General features: G+C 41.9%; 1 protein-coding gene across 18 annotated transcripts in view; it reads right to left on the reverse strand.

Moving 5' to 3' along the window:
• The window catches only part of STARD9 (StAR related lipid transfer domain containing 9), a 113,982-nt gene that overhangs the window by 93,670 nt on the left and 4,334 nt on the right, over window positions 1-15,978 (reverse strand). For 11 of the 18 annotated variants that reach the window (XM_064292076.1, XM_064292083.1, XM_064292087.1 and 8 more), the window contains one exon: window positions 9,785-9,901. The exons of 1 other annotated variant lie outside the window; for it this stretch is intronic. In XM_064292076.1, coding sequence (XP_064148146.1) covers window positions 9,785-9,901 — 117 coding nt within the window. Of the gene's footprint in view, window positions 1-9,784; window positions 9,902-11,744; window positions 11,815-15,978 lie in introns of those variants that run through there. 6 more of the 18 variants (XR_010323104.1, XM_064292085.1, XM_064292091.1 and 3 more) reach the window with 1 other exon arrangement.

Consider the following 15,978-nt stretch of genomic DNA (forward strand, 5'->3'; position numbering starts at 1 on the left):
AATGAAACAAGACCCATACCTTACTCCACGCACAAAAACTAACTCAAAATGGATCAAAGACCTAAATATAAAATCTAAAATGATAAAAATTATGGAAGAAAAAATAGGGACAACGTTAGGAGCCCTAATACGTGGCAGAAACACTATACAAACATTATAAAGAACGTAGAGGAAAAACTAGATAACTGGGAGCTCCTAAAAATCAAACACTTACGCTCATCCAAAGACCACCAAAAGAGTAAAAAGACTACCTACAGACTGGGAAAAAGTTTTTAGCTATAACATTTCTGATCAGCGCCTGATCTCTAAAATCTACATGATACTGCAAAAACACAAATAACCCAATTAAAAAACGGGCAAAAGATATGAATAGACACTTCACTAAAGAAGACATTCAGGTAGCTAACGGATAAATGAGGCAATGTTCACGATCATTGCCCATTAGAGAAATGCAGATCAAAACTACAATGAGATTTCATCTCACTCCAACAAGGCTGGCATTAATCCAAAAAACACAAAATAATAAATGTTGGAGAGGCTGTGGAACACTTCTATGATACAATCACTTTGGAAATCGATTTGGCACTTCCTTAAAAAACTAGAAATAGAACTACCATACGATCCAGCAATCCGACTTCTTGGAATATATCCTAGAGAAATAAGAGCCTTTACACAAACAGATATATGCACACACGTTTACTGCAGCACTGTTTACAACAGCAAAAACATGGAAGCAACCAAGGTGCTCATCAATGGATGAATGGATAAATAAATTATGGTATATTCACACAATAGAATACTACACATCAATAAAGAACAGTGAGGAATCTGTGAAACATTTCATAACATGGAGGAGCCTGGAAGGCATTATGCTAAGTGAAATTAGTCAGCTGCAGAAGGACAAATATTTTATAAGACCACTATTACAAGAACTTGAGAAATAGTTTAAAACTGAGAAGAAAACATTCTTTTACTGGTTACGAGAGGGGGAAGGGACGGAGAGTGGGAGCGGCGCATTCACTAATCAGATAGTAAATAAGAACTACTTTAGGTGAAGGGAAAGACAGCACACAATACAGGGGAGGTCAGCACAATTGGACTCAACCAAAAGCAGTTTCCTGAATGAACTGAATGCTTCGAAGGCCAGTGTAGCAGGGGCAGGGGGCTGGGGACCATGGTTTCAGGGGACATCTAAGTCACTTGGCATAATAAAATCTATTAACAAAACATTCTGCATCCCACTTTGAAGAGTGGTGTCTGGGGCCTTAAATGCTAGCAAGCAGCCATCTAAGATGCATCAATTGGTCTCAACCCACCTGGATCAGAGGAGAATGAAGAACACCAAGGATACAAGGTGATTACGAGCCCAAGACACAGAAAGGGCCACATGAACCAGAGACTACAGCATCCTGAGACCAGAAGAACTAGATGGTGCCTGGCTACAACTGATGACTGCCCTGACAGGGAACACAACAGAGAACCCCTGAGAGAGCAGGAGAGCAGTGGGATGCAGATCCCAAATTCTCATAAGACCAGACTTAATAGTCTGACTGAGACTGGAAGGACCCCAGTGGTCATGGCCCCCAGACCTTCTGTTGCCCCAGGACAGGAACCATTCCCGAAACCAACTCTTCAGACATGGATTGGACTGGACAAAAAAGGGCTGGAGAGGGATGCTGGTGAGGAGTGAGCTTCTTGGATCAGGTGGACACTTGAGACTATGTGGGCATCTCCTGCCTGGAGGGGAGATGAGAGGGTGGAGGGGTTTAGAAGCAGGCGAAAAGGACATGAAAAGAGATAGTGGAGGGAGAGAGCAGGCTGTCTCATTAGTGGGAGAGTAATTGGGAGTGTGTAGCAATTGGGAGTATGTAGCAATATGGGTTTTTGTATGAGAGCCTGGCTTGATTTGTAAACTTTCACTTAAAGCACAATAAAAATTATTTTTTAAAAAATGGGCCAAAATCAAAACGCTAGCACTATAGCTCGAACAAATACAAAGAGAACAGCAAAAGAAGCGCGCAGCCACCAGAAGAAAGGAAATAATAAAGATTAGAGCAGAAATAAATTAAACAGAGAACAGAAAAACAATAGACAGAATCAACAAGACCAAAAGTTGGCTCTTTGAAAGGATCAACAAAATAAACAAACCATTGGCCAAACTGACAAAAGAAAAACATAAGGGAATGCAAATAATCCAAATAAGAAATGAGATGGGGGACATTACAACAGGCTCAGCTCAAGTAAAAAGAATCATAATAGAATACTGTGAAAAACTGTACTCCAACAAATTGAGAACCTAAAGCAAATGGACAAATTCCTGGAAAGACACTACCTACCTAAAATAACACAAACTGAGATAGAAAATCGGAACAGATCCATAACAAGAGACTGAAGAGGTAATAAAAAAAACTCCCAACAAAAAAAGCCCTGGCCCAGATGGCTTCACTGGAGAATTCTACCAAACATTCAGAGAAGAGCTCAGGCCAGTACTACTCAAACTATTTCAGAGCATAGAAAAGGAAGGAATACTCCCAAATTCATTTTACAAAGCAGCATAACTCTGACACAAAGCCAGGCAAAGACACCAGAAAAAAAGAAACTTACAGACCAATATCTCTCATAAATATAAATGCAAAAATTTTTAACAAAATTCTGGCCAGAAGAATTCAGCATCCTATCAAAAAATTTAAATTGTTCGACATTCAACCATTTCAAGAGGTACCATATGATCAAGAACCAATGGTATTGGAGGAAGAAGTCCAAGCTGCACTGAAGGCACTGGTGAAAATCAAAGCTCCAGGAATTGACGGGATATCAATCGAGATGTTCCAACAAACGGATGCAGTGCTGGAAGTGCTCACTCATGTATGCCAAGAAATCTGGAAGACAGCTACTTGGCCAACCGACTGGAAGAGATCCATACTTATGCCTATGCCCAAAAAGGTGATCCAACTAAATGCACAAATTACCAAACAATATCATTAATATCACACGCAAGTAAAATTTTGCTGAAGGTCATTCAAAAGCAGCTGTAGCAGTATATCGACAGGGAACTGCCAGAAACTCAGGCTGGATTCAGAAGAGGATGTGGAACCAGGGATATCATTGCGACATGATCATCTCAATCAACACAGAAAAGGCATGTGATAAAGTCCAACACTGATTTTTTTTTAATTTAAATATTTTATTTTTGTTGAAAATATTCATAGCAAAACATACACCCATTCAACAATTTCTACATGTAAAATTCATTGACATAGGTTACATTCTTCATGTTGTATCATCATCCTCGTTATCTCTATTCAAATTATTTCACCACTATTAAGTTAGATTCAGTGCTCCCTAAGCTTCTCATCTATGTTTTACAGTTACTGTTGTCAGTCTGATCTCATATAGATAATTCTTTAACAAAGGGCTATGAGAAATGTAAACATTCTTTACTGATTGAGCCAAACTGTTGTTTGGTTAATGATTACTTGAGGGAATAATTTCAGTTCAGGGCTTAAAGAGTATTTCAGGACATTAGGTTCAGGGGTTCTTCCAGTTTCCATGGGTCTAGTAAGTCTGGATTCCATTAAGTTTTTTTTTTTTTTTACTGTGTTTTCAGTGAAAGTTTACACAAAAAATTAGGTTTCTATTTAACAATATCTATACTTGGTTCAATGACATTGGTTACATTTTTTTACAATGTGTTGACATTTTCATTATTTCCATTCCGGTTGTTCCATTTCCATTCATCTAGTTTCCCTGCCCTCCTTTACCTTCTCATTTTTGTTTTAGAGTAAATGTTGACCATTTGGCTTCATACAGATGATTTTTTAAAAGAGCACAGTACTTATGGGTGATTCTAACACCCATTTCTGATAAAAACTTTTAGCAAAACAGGAATAGAAGGGCATCTAAAGGGTGTAATAAACATAATAAAGGGCATCTAAAGGAGAATAAAGAACACCAAAGACACAAGGTAATTATGAGCCCAAGAGACAGAAAGGGCCACACAAGTCAGAGACTACATCAGCCTGAGACCAGAAGAACTAGATGGTGCCTGGCTACAACTGATGACTGCCCTGACAGGGAACACAACAGAGAATCCCTGATGGAGCAGGAGAACAGTGGGATGCAGACCTCAAATTCTCATAAAAAGACCAGACTTAATGGTCTGATTAAGACTAGAGGGACCCTGGAGGTCATGGTCCCCAGACCTTCTTTTAGCCCAAGACTGGAGCCATTCCTGAAGCCAACTCTTCAGACAGGGATTGGACTGCACTATAAGACAGAAAATGATACTGGTGAGGAGTAAGCTTCTTGGCTCAAGTGGACACATGAGACTATGTGGGCAGCTCCTGCCTGGAGGTGAGATGAGAAGGCAGAGTAGGACAGCAGTTGGCTCAATGGACATAGGCAATACAGGGTAGAAAGGAGGACTGTGCTGTCTCATTACGGGGAGGGCATCTAGGAGTACATAGCAAGGTGTATATAAATTTTTGTATGTGGGACTGATTGATTTGTAAACTTTCACTTAAAGCACAATAAAAAAAAAAATAAAGGGCATCTATACAAAACCAGGACCCCTGGTGCAGTGCTTAAGAGCTACTGCTGCTAACCAAAAGGCTGGCATTTTGTATCCACCAGCTGCTCCTTGGAGACTGCTGCTAACCAAAAGGCTGGCATTTTGTATCCACCAGCTGCTCCTTGGGCAGTTCTACTATGTCCTATAGGGTTGCTATGAGTTAGCACTGACTCAACAGCAACCAGTTTTACGTAAAACCAACAGCTAACATTCTCAATGGAGAGTGGCTGAAGGCATTACCCCAGAGAACAAGAACAAGTCAAGGAGGCCCTTTATCACCAGTCCTTTTTAACACTGTGTTGGAAGTCCTAGCTAGAGCGCTAAGACAAGAAATAAAAGGCATCGAAATTGGAAAGGGAAAAGTAAAACTATCTTTATTCACAGATGATATGATCCTATACATAAAGAACCCCCAAAGAATCCACAAGAAAACTACTGGAAATAACGTAAAGAGTCAGAAGGGTAGCAGGCTAGGATATCAATATTCAAAAATCAGCTGGATTCCTATACACCAACAAAAAACTTCGAAAAGAAAATCAAGAAACAATACCATTTATGGCAGCTGCTGAAAAATAAAATACTTAGGAATAAATCTAACCAGGGATATAAAATACCTATACAAAGAAAACTATGAAACACTACTGCAAGAAACCAAAAGAGACCTACAAAATGGAAAAACATACCATGCTCATAGACAGGAAGGAAGACTCAACATGGTAAAAATGTCAATTCTACCCAAAGCGATCCATACATATAATGTAATCCTGATCCAAAGAACAACAGCATTCTTTAACAAGACAGAAAAAATAATCGTTAACTTTATATGGAAAGGAAAGAGGCCCTGCATATCCGACAAGGGTCTAATCTCTAAAATCTACAGAGTACTTCAACATCTCAACAACAAAAAGACAAATAACCCAATTAAAAAAAACTGACAAAGGATATTAACAGACACTTCATCAGACATTCAGGCGGCTAGCACACACCTGAGGAAATGCTCACTATCAGCCATTAGAGAAATGCAAATCAAAACTCAATGAGATACCACTTCACCCCAATATTACTGAAACTAATGAAAAAAACAGAAAATAACAAATGTTGGAGAGGTTGTGGTGAGACTGAAACTCTTATGCACTGCTGGTGGGAATGTAAAATGTGTATAACCATTTTGGAAAACAATTATTACTTAAAAAGCTAGAAACAGGAATACTATATCATCCAGCAATCACAATTCTAGGAATATATCCTACCGAAGAATAGACATATACACACCCATGTTCACTGCAACATTATTCACAATAGCAAATAGATGGAAACAATCTAAGTGCCCATCAACAGATGAATGGATAAGTAAATTATGGTATATACACACAATGCAATACTATGCAATGATAAAGAACAATAATGAATCTGTGAAATATCTCACAACATGGATTAATCTGGAGGGCATTATGCTGAATGAAATAAGTCAATCATAAAAGGAGAAATACTGTATGACACCCATATTATAAAAACAAAAGAAAAGGTTTACACATAGAAAGAAACAATCTTTGATGGTTATGAGGGAAGAGAGGATCAGGAAGGGAAAATTACTAACTAAAAAAAAAAATTTTTTTTTTTTTTAGTTCGAGATAGTGTTAAATTTGGTGGATGAAAAGACAACACACAATATAGAGGTCAGCACAACTTGACCAACGCAAAGTCATACAAGCTTCATAGACATATGCAAACACTCTGAGGGACTGAATTACTGGGGCTGAGGGCTGGGGACCATGGTTGCAGGGGTCATCTAGGTTAAGTGGTATAACATAGTTCAAAAAGAAAATGTTCTACACCCAACTTTGGTGAGCACAGTCTGGGGTCTTAAAAGCTTGCCATCAGCCACCTAAGATAATAGCTACTGATCCCATCTGGCCCAGAGTAAACGAGAATGAAGAAAACCAAGACACAAGGAAAACATTGGTCCAAGGGACTACAAGACCACAAGTACCACAGCCTCCACCAGTGTGAGTCCAGAATAACTGGATGGTGCCCAGCTACCACCACCAACCACTGTGACAGGGATGACCACAGATAGTCCCAGAGCAGGAGAAAATGTAGAACAAAATTCAAATTCAGAAAAAAAGTCCAGATTTACTGGTCTGATAGAGACAGGAGACACCCCCAAGACTATGGCCCCTGGATACTCTGGTAACTCATAACTGAAGCTACTCCCGAAGCTCACTTTTCAGACTAAGATTAGAAAAAGAGGCCTATAAAACAAACTGGTGGTGTAGTGGTTAAGTGCTATGGCTGCGAACCAAAGGGTCGGCAGTTCAAATCCACCAGGCGCTCCTTGGAAACTCTATGGGGCAGTTCTACTCTGTCCTATAGGGTCGCTATGAGTTGGAATCGACTTGACGGCATAGGGTTTGGTTTGGGTTTTGGTTTATAAAACAAACAGTAACACATGTGAGGAACGTGCTTCTTAGTTCAATCAAATATACAAGACCAAATGGGCAGCTCCTATCCAAAAGCAAGACAAGAAGGCAGGAAGGGACAGGAAAAGTAGGCAAAGGGACAAAGGGAACCCAAGGTGGAAAGGCAGAGAGTGCTGTCACACTGCAGGGATAACAACCAATGTCACAAAACAGTATGTGTATAAATTTCTTTCTGAATGAGTAACTTGAGCTGTAAACTTTCACCTAAAGCATAATAAAATAAAATAAATAAAAAAAGAAGGTGTGAATCACACAACAGTATGGATAAATCTCAAATGCATTATGCTAAGCGAAGGAAGCCAGACTCAAAAGGCTACATACTGTATGATTCTATTTAAATGACATTCTGGAACAGACAAAACTAGAGGGGCAGAAAACAGATCTTTAGTTGCCAGCGGTAGGGGTTGGGGGGAGAGTTGGATCACAAAGGGGCATGAAGAAATTTTGGGGGTTACAGACTATTTTGTATATTGTGGTGTGAGTTACATGGCTATATGAATTTGTCAAAACTCATAAAACTGGACACTAAAAGGGTGAATTTCACTGTATATAAATTATACCTCAACAAAGCTGATCTCCTTAAAAAGTAGTCACAAATAGTGTAAAGACGGTTTCTGTACTTTGGGAGAGGATGAACTAGGTGACATCTAAATTCTTTCCCACCACAAGTCCTATGATTTTATGGCATTCTGCCTCTCCTACCTCTGATGGTCTGAGTCACAGCAATTTGGGTTAAGCCTCAGTTCCAATGTAAGTGTTCAAGCAACAGGGCTCTCTGATCAAATCATGTGGACATGGCTCCTGCCACCATCAGGGACCTCTGGTTCTCCCCCAGCCTATGACAGAGGTTCCCTTCCTTCTCTCTCCTGTCCTGACTACCCTTGGGACCAATGAAGTCCTCAAACAATTAATAAACAAGCTGGAATAAACCTCAGGAGACATTGGTTTTCTCTCTGCACAGGCTTCCTGTCTGGATTCCATTTGATCTTTCCACTGAACTTCAAATCAGGCAACAGAAGAGGAATCATATTCTACTCCTCCTCTATGACCTTCTGGGCTTCCACTAGACTGTTTGTATACATTTAAGCTATGTAAATATAAAACATGAGCCTCACACCAAAATCATACCTAAGCTTCCTGGTTTTGTTTTTACACACACACACACACACACACACACACACACACACACACAAACCTCCCAGATTATTGATCTATAAAATATCACACAAAATACTGAATTCTTCTTACGTATAAAACACATCTGGTGCCAGGCAGGACTGAAACAGCCATCAGAATATTCATACTTTCTGCTAATAGAAAGACTACCATCTTCACAACAGCAGACTGTGGAAGGAGTTCCATCCTCTTTGCTGGGATAAAAATCAGGGGCCACAAGACAAGCCTGGACCTATCAGTACCCCCATATTCAAAGGACAGAGAGTCCAGATAATGCCTACAACCGCCCTCTCCTGCTGCACTCACAGCAAGCACGTATGTGACTAGGAAGGTCGGGTGCTCGTATGGGAGAAGAGAGCCACAGAGACACAGGTCCCACAGGGGTCTAGGGACTTATTCCCACAAGTTTCCCTCAGGAGGGAAGAACGGGGAAACTACTATCCAATCATTATCTTTAGAAATCCATATCAGCAGAAAATCAGTATTGTCTCCTCTAAGTCACTCAGACTTGATAACATTAATTATTCCTTTGTCATGATTAGAAGAAGTTTCACAAAAGACTAAAATACTTTGCAGAAACACACTTTGACTTTTTATTCAAAGGTATATAAACTGATGGGCAATGATTGCCCAGGATTCCCCCCCAAAATATTTGTATTTCCAGTGGTATTTCCTAAGGACACATTCCTGTAGTATTCTTTTATATGTAAGTATGGTGATATTGACCCATCGATGGCCAAGTAAATGGCTTTTCTCATTTTAGGGACGGATTTCCACAGAGAGTACCTTGGTGGCTGGCAGGGTGAGGGCCACTGTTTGTGACCACAGAACTAAATGGGGCAAGGCTTGCTGGCAATCATGAGGACTGAATACATGACCTTCGACAGTACTCAAACCAGAATATCTGACCTGGCAAACAATGCCACTGCTTCATAGAAACAGAGAGAAGTGCTACAGACCCACCTGGCCAGGCCTGCTGCCTCAGAAACTTGTGAGAGAGCTAAGCAGAACTACCAGAGCCTAGGTTGCCCATACTTTACATCCACACCCAGAAAGGGTGACCAACAGCTTCAGCAAAGCCTTGGCTGGTCCTCTCGATCCTCAGATCTCAGATGAATGGACTTCACCCCCCGCTTACCTTTCAGGCCGACAGACTAGCTGTCTGGCCCTTTCACATTCAGCCTGGGAGGCACAAGCACACCGTATGGCTAAAAGAGGATACCAGCCTCTAGGATTCCTAGGCCCTTCTGTTGCATACATCACAAAGCCAAGTGTGTGTTGACTTAAGGTGAACCCATCCACCCACCACAGGAGCACAACACTACCTGAACTAACTTGTACCCCTCTAAGTCACACTGAGGCCTAAGCCTAAAGGGACACTAGCCACTCCCACGCACTGAGCAAGAGGTCTTTCCCTATCGCCTTTGCTCTTTCTGAAACTGATACCTCTTACTACTATTTCACAGACCAAAACATCACTAGCTTCTGACTGAAATACCATAAGTAACTACTCCAAAGAACCGAGAAGAGCGAAGGAAAAATGATAAGTGATTATTACCACATCCTGCGATGCATAGCGGGGGTCCTCTGGGTTGACTGACCAATAGCAGTAATCAAAGCCGAATGTCACAACCTTCTCCCGGGAGTCCCCAAAGCCATCTGGTCTATCGTCCACCTAAAAGCAAACATAGGATCCAGTGTCATCTCTATTATAATATCGGATTCAGTCAGAGGTACTTAATTCCTCTTTGTTGTAGCTACAGAGATACGGACTGGTCATGTCCATGTTTACAGTATCTACCTGAAAAAGAATAAAAACAGGTAACCTTTGTCCTCATCTCATTAAGTACAAATATAATCCCAGACAACTAAACTTGTCTGCCTACCCTTAGGTGTGCCTACATGTGAACCGACCATGTGAGTCATAGGGCACCTTGGGAGAGAAAGCCCTTCTCTCTCTGCGCATGTTTCTATCACTATTATTTCTTCTCTAAGCATCTCTGAGGAGAATACTGGGAGTGCATGGTAGTTCAGCTTCTGGGCCTGAAGGCTCCATCAACCTATGGCTTTCACAGAGATCTCTGGGATGTGTATACCAGTGAATTAGAAACTGGGTTAGATAGAAGAGCCAGGACCAATCCAGCTGCCCAAGGTAGATGAGGGCAGAGCCAGGGCTTAAAACTGCACTGACCTCTGGTATTGGACAGAATGGCATTAACCACAGAAATGCCTTTTCTCACTATTTAAAATTTAGATCCTGGATAGAGAGATACCATCCCAGGTACTAGCTACCATAAACTATAGAAGAATGAAGCTGTCAGAATGACTAAGAGGTTCTTAGTAGATGACTGACCTCGGGGGAATAAGGAGCCAGGGAGTTGTGTAACGGGCAGATTAGAGTTTGATCTTGGCCACGATTTATTCTTAAGAACCAGAAATATGAACTCCCAAAACAAAGCAACTGGAGTGATCAGGTAACAGAGATATAAACAACAGACAGCAAAGAATGAAAGGTTCTTTGTCCCTGGGGAGCTCCTGTTGAAAGTTTGGCAGGTCCTGGTCTCTTTTAGCAGAGAGCTACTGATAAAAGGAACAGCTCACATCACAGAAGCAACACAGGAGTGGGTATGGCTGGAGGCCTGGGGTCCAGGTACCCCTCACTCCTGCCAGTCAGGTTCCTCAGCTCTCAGGAATGCTGAGTACCACCTATAAGCTGACTACTGCAGTACTCACATGGCCAACTTCTGTCTCTCTCCACTCCCAAGGCCTAGAAAGTGTTGTGTAAGCCCTTCCATCTTCTGCTGGCCCGGTGATTGGAGGAACAGGATGGAGGAAATGAGCCCTGGGAGCAGCAGGAGAAGGAGGTTCCCCGTGTTTGTCCAATTGTGACTCAATCTTCAGTCATTTTGGTGAAAAAGAACTTCTAACAAGACTTAAGCTAGTGACTAACTCCCTTCTGGAATCTGAAGGCTCTCACCTGGACCTCATTTCCACATGGCCAAAATGAATCTTCATTAGCAGATGCCTACTAAAATCCCTAATACCTCTAGATGAACTGCTGTCAATTGAGAGGCTTGGACAAGGTATAACTAAACCAGAAAGCCAAACATGTTGCCATCAAGTCAATTATAGTCACCCTATAGGACAGAGCAGAACTACCCCATAGGGTTTCCAAGGAGCAGCTGGTAGATTCCAACTGCCAACTTTTGGTTAGCAATGACCTCTCAACCACTGCACTACCAAGGCTCTGAAGTATAACTGGTGGTCAGTTAAGTTAAATACCGTACACATGGATTGACCCAGTACACGTTAAGCTAGACATGGCTCCCACGTATTTACTTTCAAAGCAGCTACTAACCAATTTCCAAATAGCTGCACTCTGTTTGATAGAACTTACACCGCAGCAGCCACAACCCCTACACTTCTTTCCTATTCTGTTTTCCTGTTGGCTTTATGGTTGGTCCAGGCTCTTCCCACAATCCCTCTTATACGCCCTTCCCTCCCCTATGCAGGCTTACCTTTAAATTCCTGATTGTTGCCACTCTGCCATCAACTTCCACAATAATTCTTCCCCCATCTTTGGCCTCCCTAGAAACACGATCCAAACCCATATATGAGAAGAAACATTACTTTTTTTTTTAAATCAAGAAAAGAGAAGCTGAGGATGGGAGCGAACAGAGCTAGTGAGACAAAATGTCTCCTACTCCTGCCCCCATAACTAAGATGTCTGTCTCCAAAAAAAGCTACACGCATCACATCACACAGTTAATAGTCGCCATTTACTGAGTACCCTCTATGTTTTCTCTATGTAGGTGCTGTAGTCGCCATTTACTGAGCACCCTCTATGTAGGTGTTGTAGTCACCATTTACTGAGCACCCTCTATGTAGATGTTGTAGTCACCATTTACTGAGTAACCCTATGTAGGTGCTGTAGTCACCATTTACTGAGCACCCTCTATGTAGGTGCTGTAGTCGCCATTTACTGAGCACCCTCTATGTAGGTGTTGTAGTCACCATTTACTGAGCACCCTCTATGTAGGTGTTGTAGTCATCATTTACTGAGTAACCCTATGTAGGTGCTGTAGTCACCATTTACTGAGTACCCCTATGTAGGTGTTGTAGTCACCATTTACTGAGTAACCCTATGTAGGTGCTGTAGTCACCATTTACTGAGCACCCTCTATGTAGGTGTTGTAGTCACCATTTACTGAGTACCCCTATGTAGGTGCTGTAGTCACCATTTACTGAGCACCCTCTATGTAGGTGTTGTAGTCACCATTTACTGAGTACCCCTATGTAGGTACTGTAGTCACCATTTGCTGAGTACCTCCGTGTAGGTGTTGTAGTCACCATTTACTGAGTACCCTCTATGTAGGTGTTGTAGTCACCATTTACTGAGCACCCTCTATGTAGGTGTTGTAGTCACCATTTACTGAGTACCCCTATGTAGGTGCTGTAGTCACCATTTGCTGAGTACCTCCGTGTAGGTGTTGTAGTCACCATTTACTGAGTACCCCTATGTAGGTGCTGTAGTCACCATTTGCTGAGTACCTCCGTGTAGGTGTTGTAGTCACCATTTACTGAGTACCCTCTATGTAGGTGTTGTAGTCACCATTTACTGAGTACCCCATGTAGGTACCATTTACTGAGTACCCCTATGTAGGTACTGTAGTCACCATTTGCTGAGTATCTCCATGTAGGTGTTGTAGTCACCATTTACTGAGTACCCTCCATGTAGGTGCTGTAGTCACCATTTACTGAGTACCCTCTATGTAGGTGTTGCAGTCACCATTTACTGAGTACCCCTATGTAGGTACTGTAGTCACCATTTGCTGAGTACCTCCGTGTAGGTGTTGTAGTCACCATTTACTGAGTACCCTCTATGTAGGTGTTGTAGTCACCATTTACTGAGTACCCCATGTAGGTACCATTTACTGAGTACCCCTATGTAGGTACTGTAGTCACCATTTGCTGAGTACCTCCGTGTAGGTGTTGCAGTCACCACTTACTGAGTACCCCTATGTAGGTGTTGTAGTCACCATTTACTGAGTACCTCTATGTAGGTGTTGTAGTCATCTAGTGCTGCTGTATCAGAAATACAACAAATAGATGGCTTTAACAAACAGAAATTTATTCTCACAGTCTAGGGTACTAGAAGTTCGAATTCAGGATGCCAGCACCATAGGAAGGCTTGCTCTCTCTGCTCTGGGGGAAGGTCTTACCCTGGTCTAGAAGCTTCTCAGCGCAGGAACCCTGGGGCCAAAAGACATTCTCACCTCCTGGTTCTTCATTCTTGGTGGTAGGAGGTCCCCCTGTCTCTCTGCTCAATTCTCTCTTTTATGTCTCAAAAGAGACTGACTCAAAATACAACCTAATCTTGTAGATTGGGTCCTGCCTCATTAACATATCTGCCTCTAATCCTGCCTCATTAACATCATAGAGGTAGGATTTACAACACATAGGAAAATCACATCAGATGACAAAATGGTAGACAATCACAAAATACTGGGAATCCTGGCCTAGCCAAGCTGACATACATTTTTGAGGGACACACTTCAATCCATAACAGTAGATGTAATACATATTGTATTTCCCCTCATGCACTCCTAACATACCCTCCTAGCAGCTTCCTAACATATCCTCGTTTTTACAGATGAGGGCTCAAACTGAGAGAAGTTATATAACTTGTCCAGTCACACAGCAAGCAGTAGCAGAGCTGAGATGTAAACCCAAAGCCTATGCTCCTAACTATACCTTAGAAATCAGGCTCAGCAACACAGGGGTATCCTTGGCCCAGTACACAAAACCAAAACCCACTGCCATCGAGTCCATTCTGATTCATAGCCACCCTGTAGGACAGAGTGGAACTGCGCCATAGGGTTTCCACAGCTGTGAATCTTTATAGTAGCAGGCTCCATTAACAATTTACCAATCCCTAAATTCACTGTAAGGGGCCATGGTGGTACAACGGTTAAGTGCCTGACTGCTAATCCAAACAATGCCAGGTAAAACCCACCCAGCAGCTCCTCAGGAGAAAGACCTGGCGATCTGCCTCCATAAAGATTACTGCCAATAAGCCCTGTGAGGCAGTTCTACTCTGTCACGTGGAGTCACTATGAGTCAGAATTGACTCTACGGCACCCAACAAAAACAAAAAATAAAATGAATTCACCTCAAGGGGCTTAAACCAGGTGGCCTACGTATCTGATGCCCAAAGTATGTACTCCGTTCTAGACATGAAATCTTTTTCAAAACATGAAGAGCTTCAGCTAAAGAGCTCAAAGCCAAAATGTTAACAGATGTGAATGAAATTCATTAGGACTTCCTTCACCATGTGAAATTTATCAGTTCAATTACTCCTAGCCTAGAAGTTGACAGAATACCTTCAATCTCATTTTTACTTCCTCAGACTTCCCAGGATGTCACCTCCAGGACAGTAAGATAGAGACTTTTAACATTTCAGACTTTTCTTTTTTTTTTAACCTGTCAGTGAGTCTGGAATAAAGCTCTGGCTACAAAATTCCCTCTCCCAGATAATGACATTTCTGTTACTTAAATTTTCTCAAGGCCCTGATACTCTTTCTTGTGCATATCACACTACAAAAAAATATCACGCTAGGTAATACTTAAAGCAACAGAGACACTGAGTCCCCCAGGACCACAATCCTCCCACCAGAGGCTAAAACTCACCCCCTTCCCAAGCCCTCAGTCCCCCTAAAGAAAACATTTCATCTTTGGCGTTAGCATTATACAAAATAACATTTTTCTTCTTTTGGCATTTTAAATTAGTTTTATTATTCTTCCACCCACTACGAAAGTAATACACAGATTACAGTAAACTTGGAAAATAAGAAGAAAAAACATGCAAAATTTTTTCAAATCTATTATCTAATTTTTTTAATTATACTCTTTGGTGAGGATTCACCTGGGATCTCTTGGCAGAAGGATGTGACACTAGAGGAAGGTGACATGCTGTTTCTCTCCTGCCTGGACCACTGTCACTGGTAACTTACTACTACCCACTGCCATCCAGTCGATTCAGACTCACAGTGATCTATAGGGCACGGTGGAACTGTCCCAAAGGGTTTCCAAGGCCCTAATCTTTACAGAAGCTGACTGCCACATCTTTCTCCCACAGAGCAGCTGGCGGGTGGGCTCGAACTGTGGACCTTTCAGTCAGCAGCCTAGCACTTAACCACTATACCACCATGGCTCCTTCATTGGTAACTTAGTGGTTCCAAAATATTCTAGAAAAAATGTGGGCTAATTAAAGTCGAGCAGAACAGAAAGGACACCGACCTTAGAGAGGTCGCCTCACAAGTACTCCCATCCTACCTGAGGCTAGGGTTCAGAACTCAACTAAGCCTACTGTGGAGCCTCACACAAGGCAGGACAGCAAACACCTCTGGGTCCAGAATTCAACCTACAGACATTCATTCCTTAGGGTTGAAGGTATAGAAGCAGTCAGTAAGAAAGCAAAATGGTACAGCTGCTGTGGAGAATAGTTTAGCAGTTCCTCAGAAAGTTAAACATAGAACTACCACATGACCCAGCAATTCCACACCTAGGTATAACCCAAGAGACTTGAAACCAGCAATGCAAATAGACATGTGTACACTAATGTTCACTGAAGCACTGTCCACAGTTGTCAAGAGGAGGAAATAACCTAAACATCCCCCAACAGATGAACAGATAAACAAAATGTGGGACACAGACAAGGGGATATTAGTCAGTCATAAAGAGGCATGAAGT

This window comes from Loxodonta africana, chromosome 10 (genome assembly GCF_030014295.1).
Source record: "Loxodonta africana isolate mLoxAfr1 chromosome 10, mLoxAfr1.hap2, whole genome shotgun sequence".
Lineage (NCBI taxonomy): Eukaryota > Metazoa > Chordata > Mammalia > Proboscidea > Elephantidae > Loxodonta > Loxodonta africana.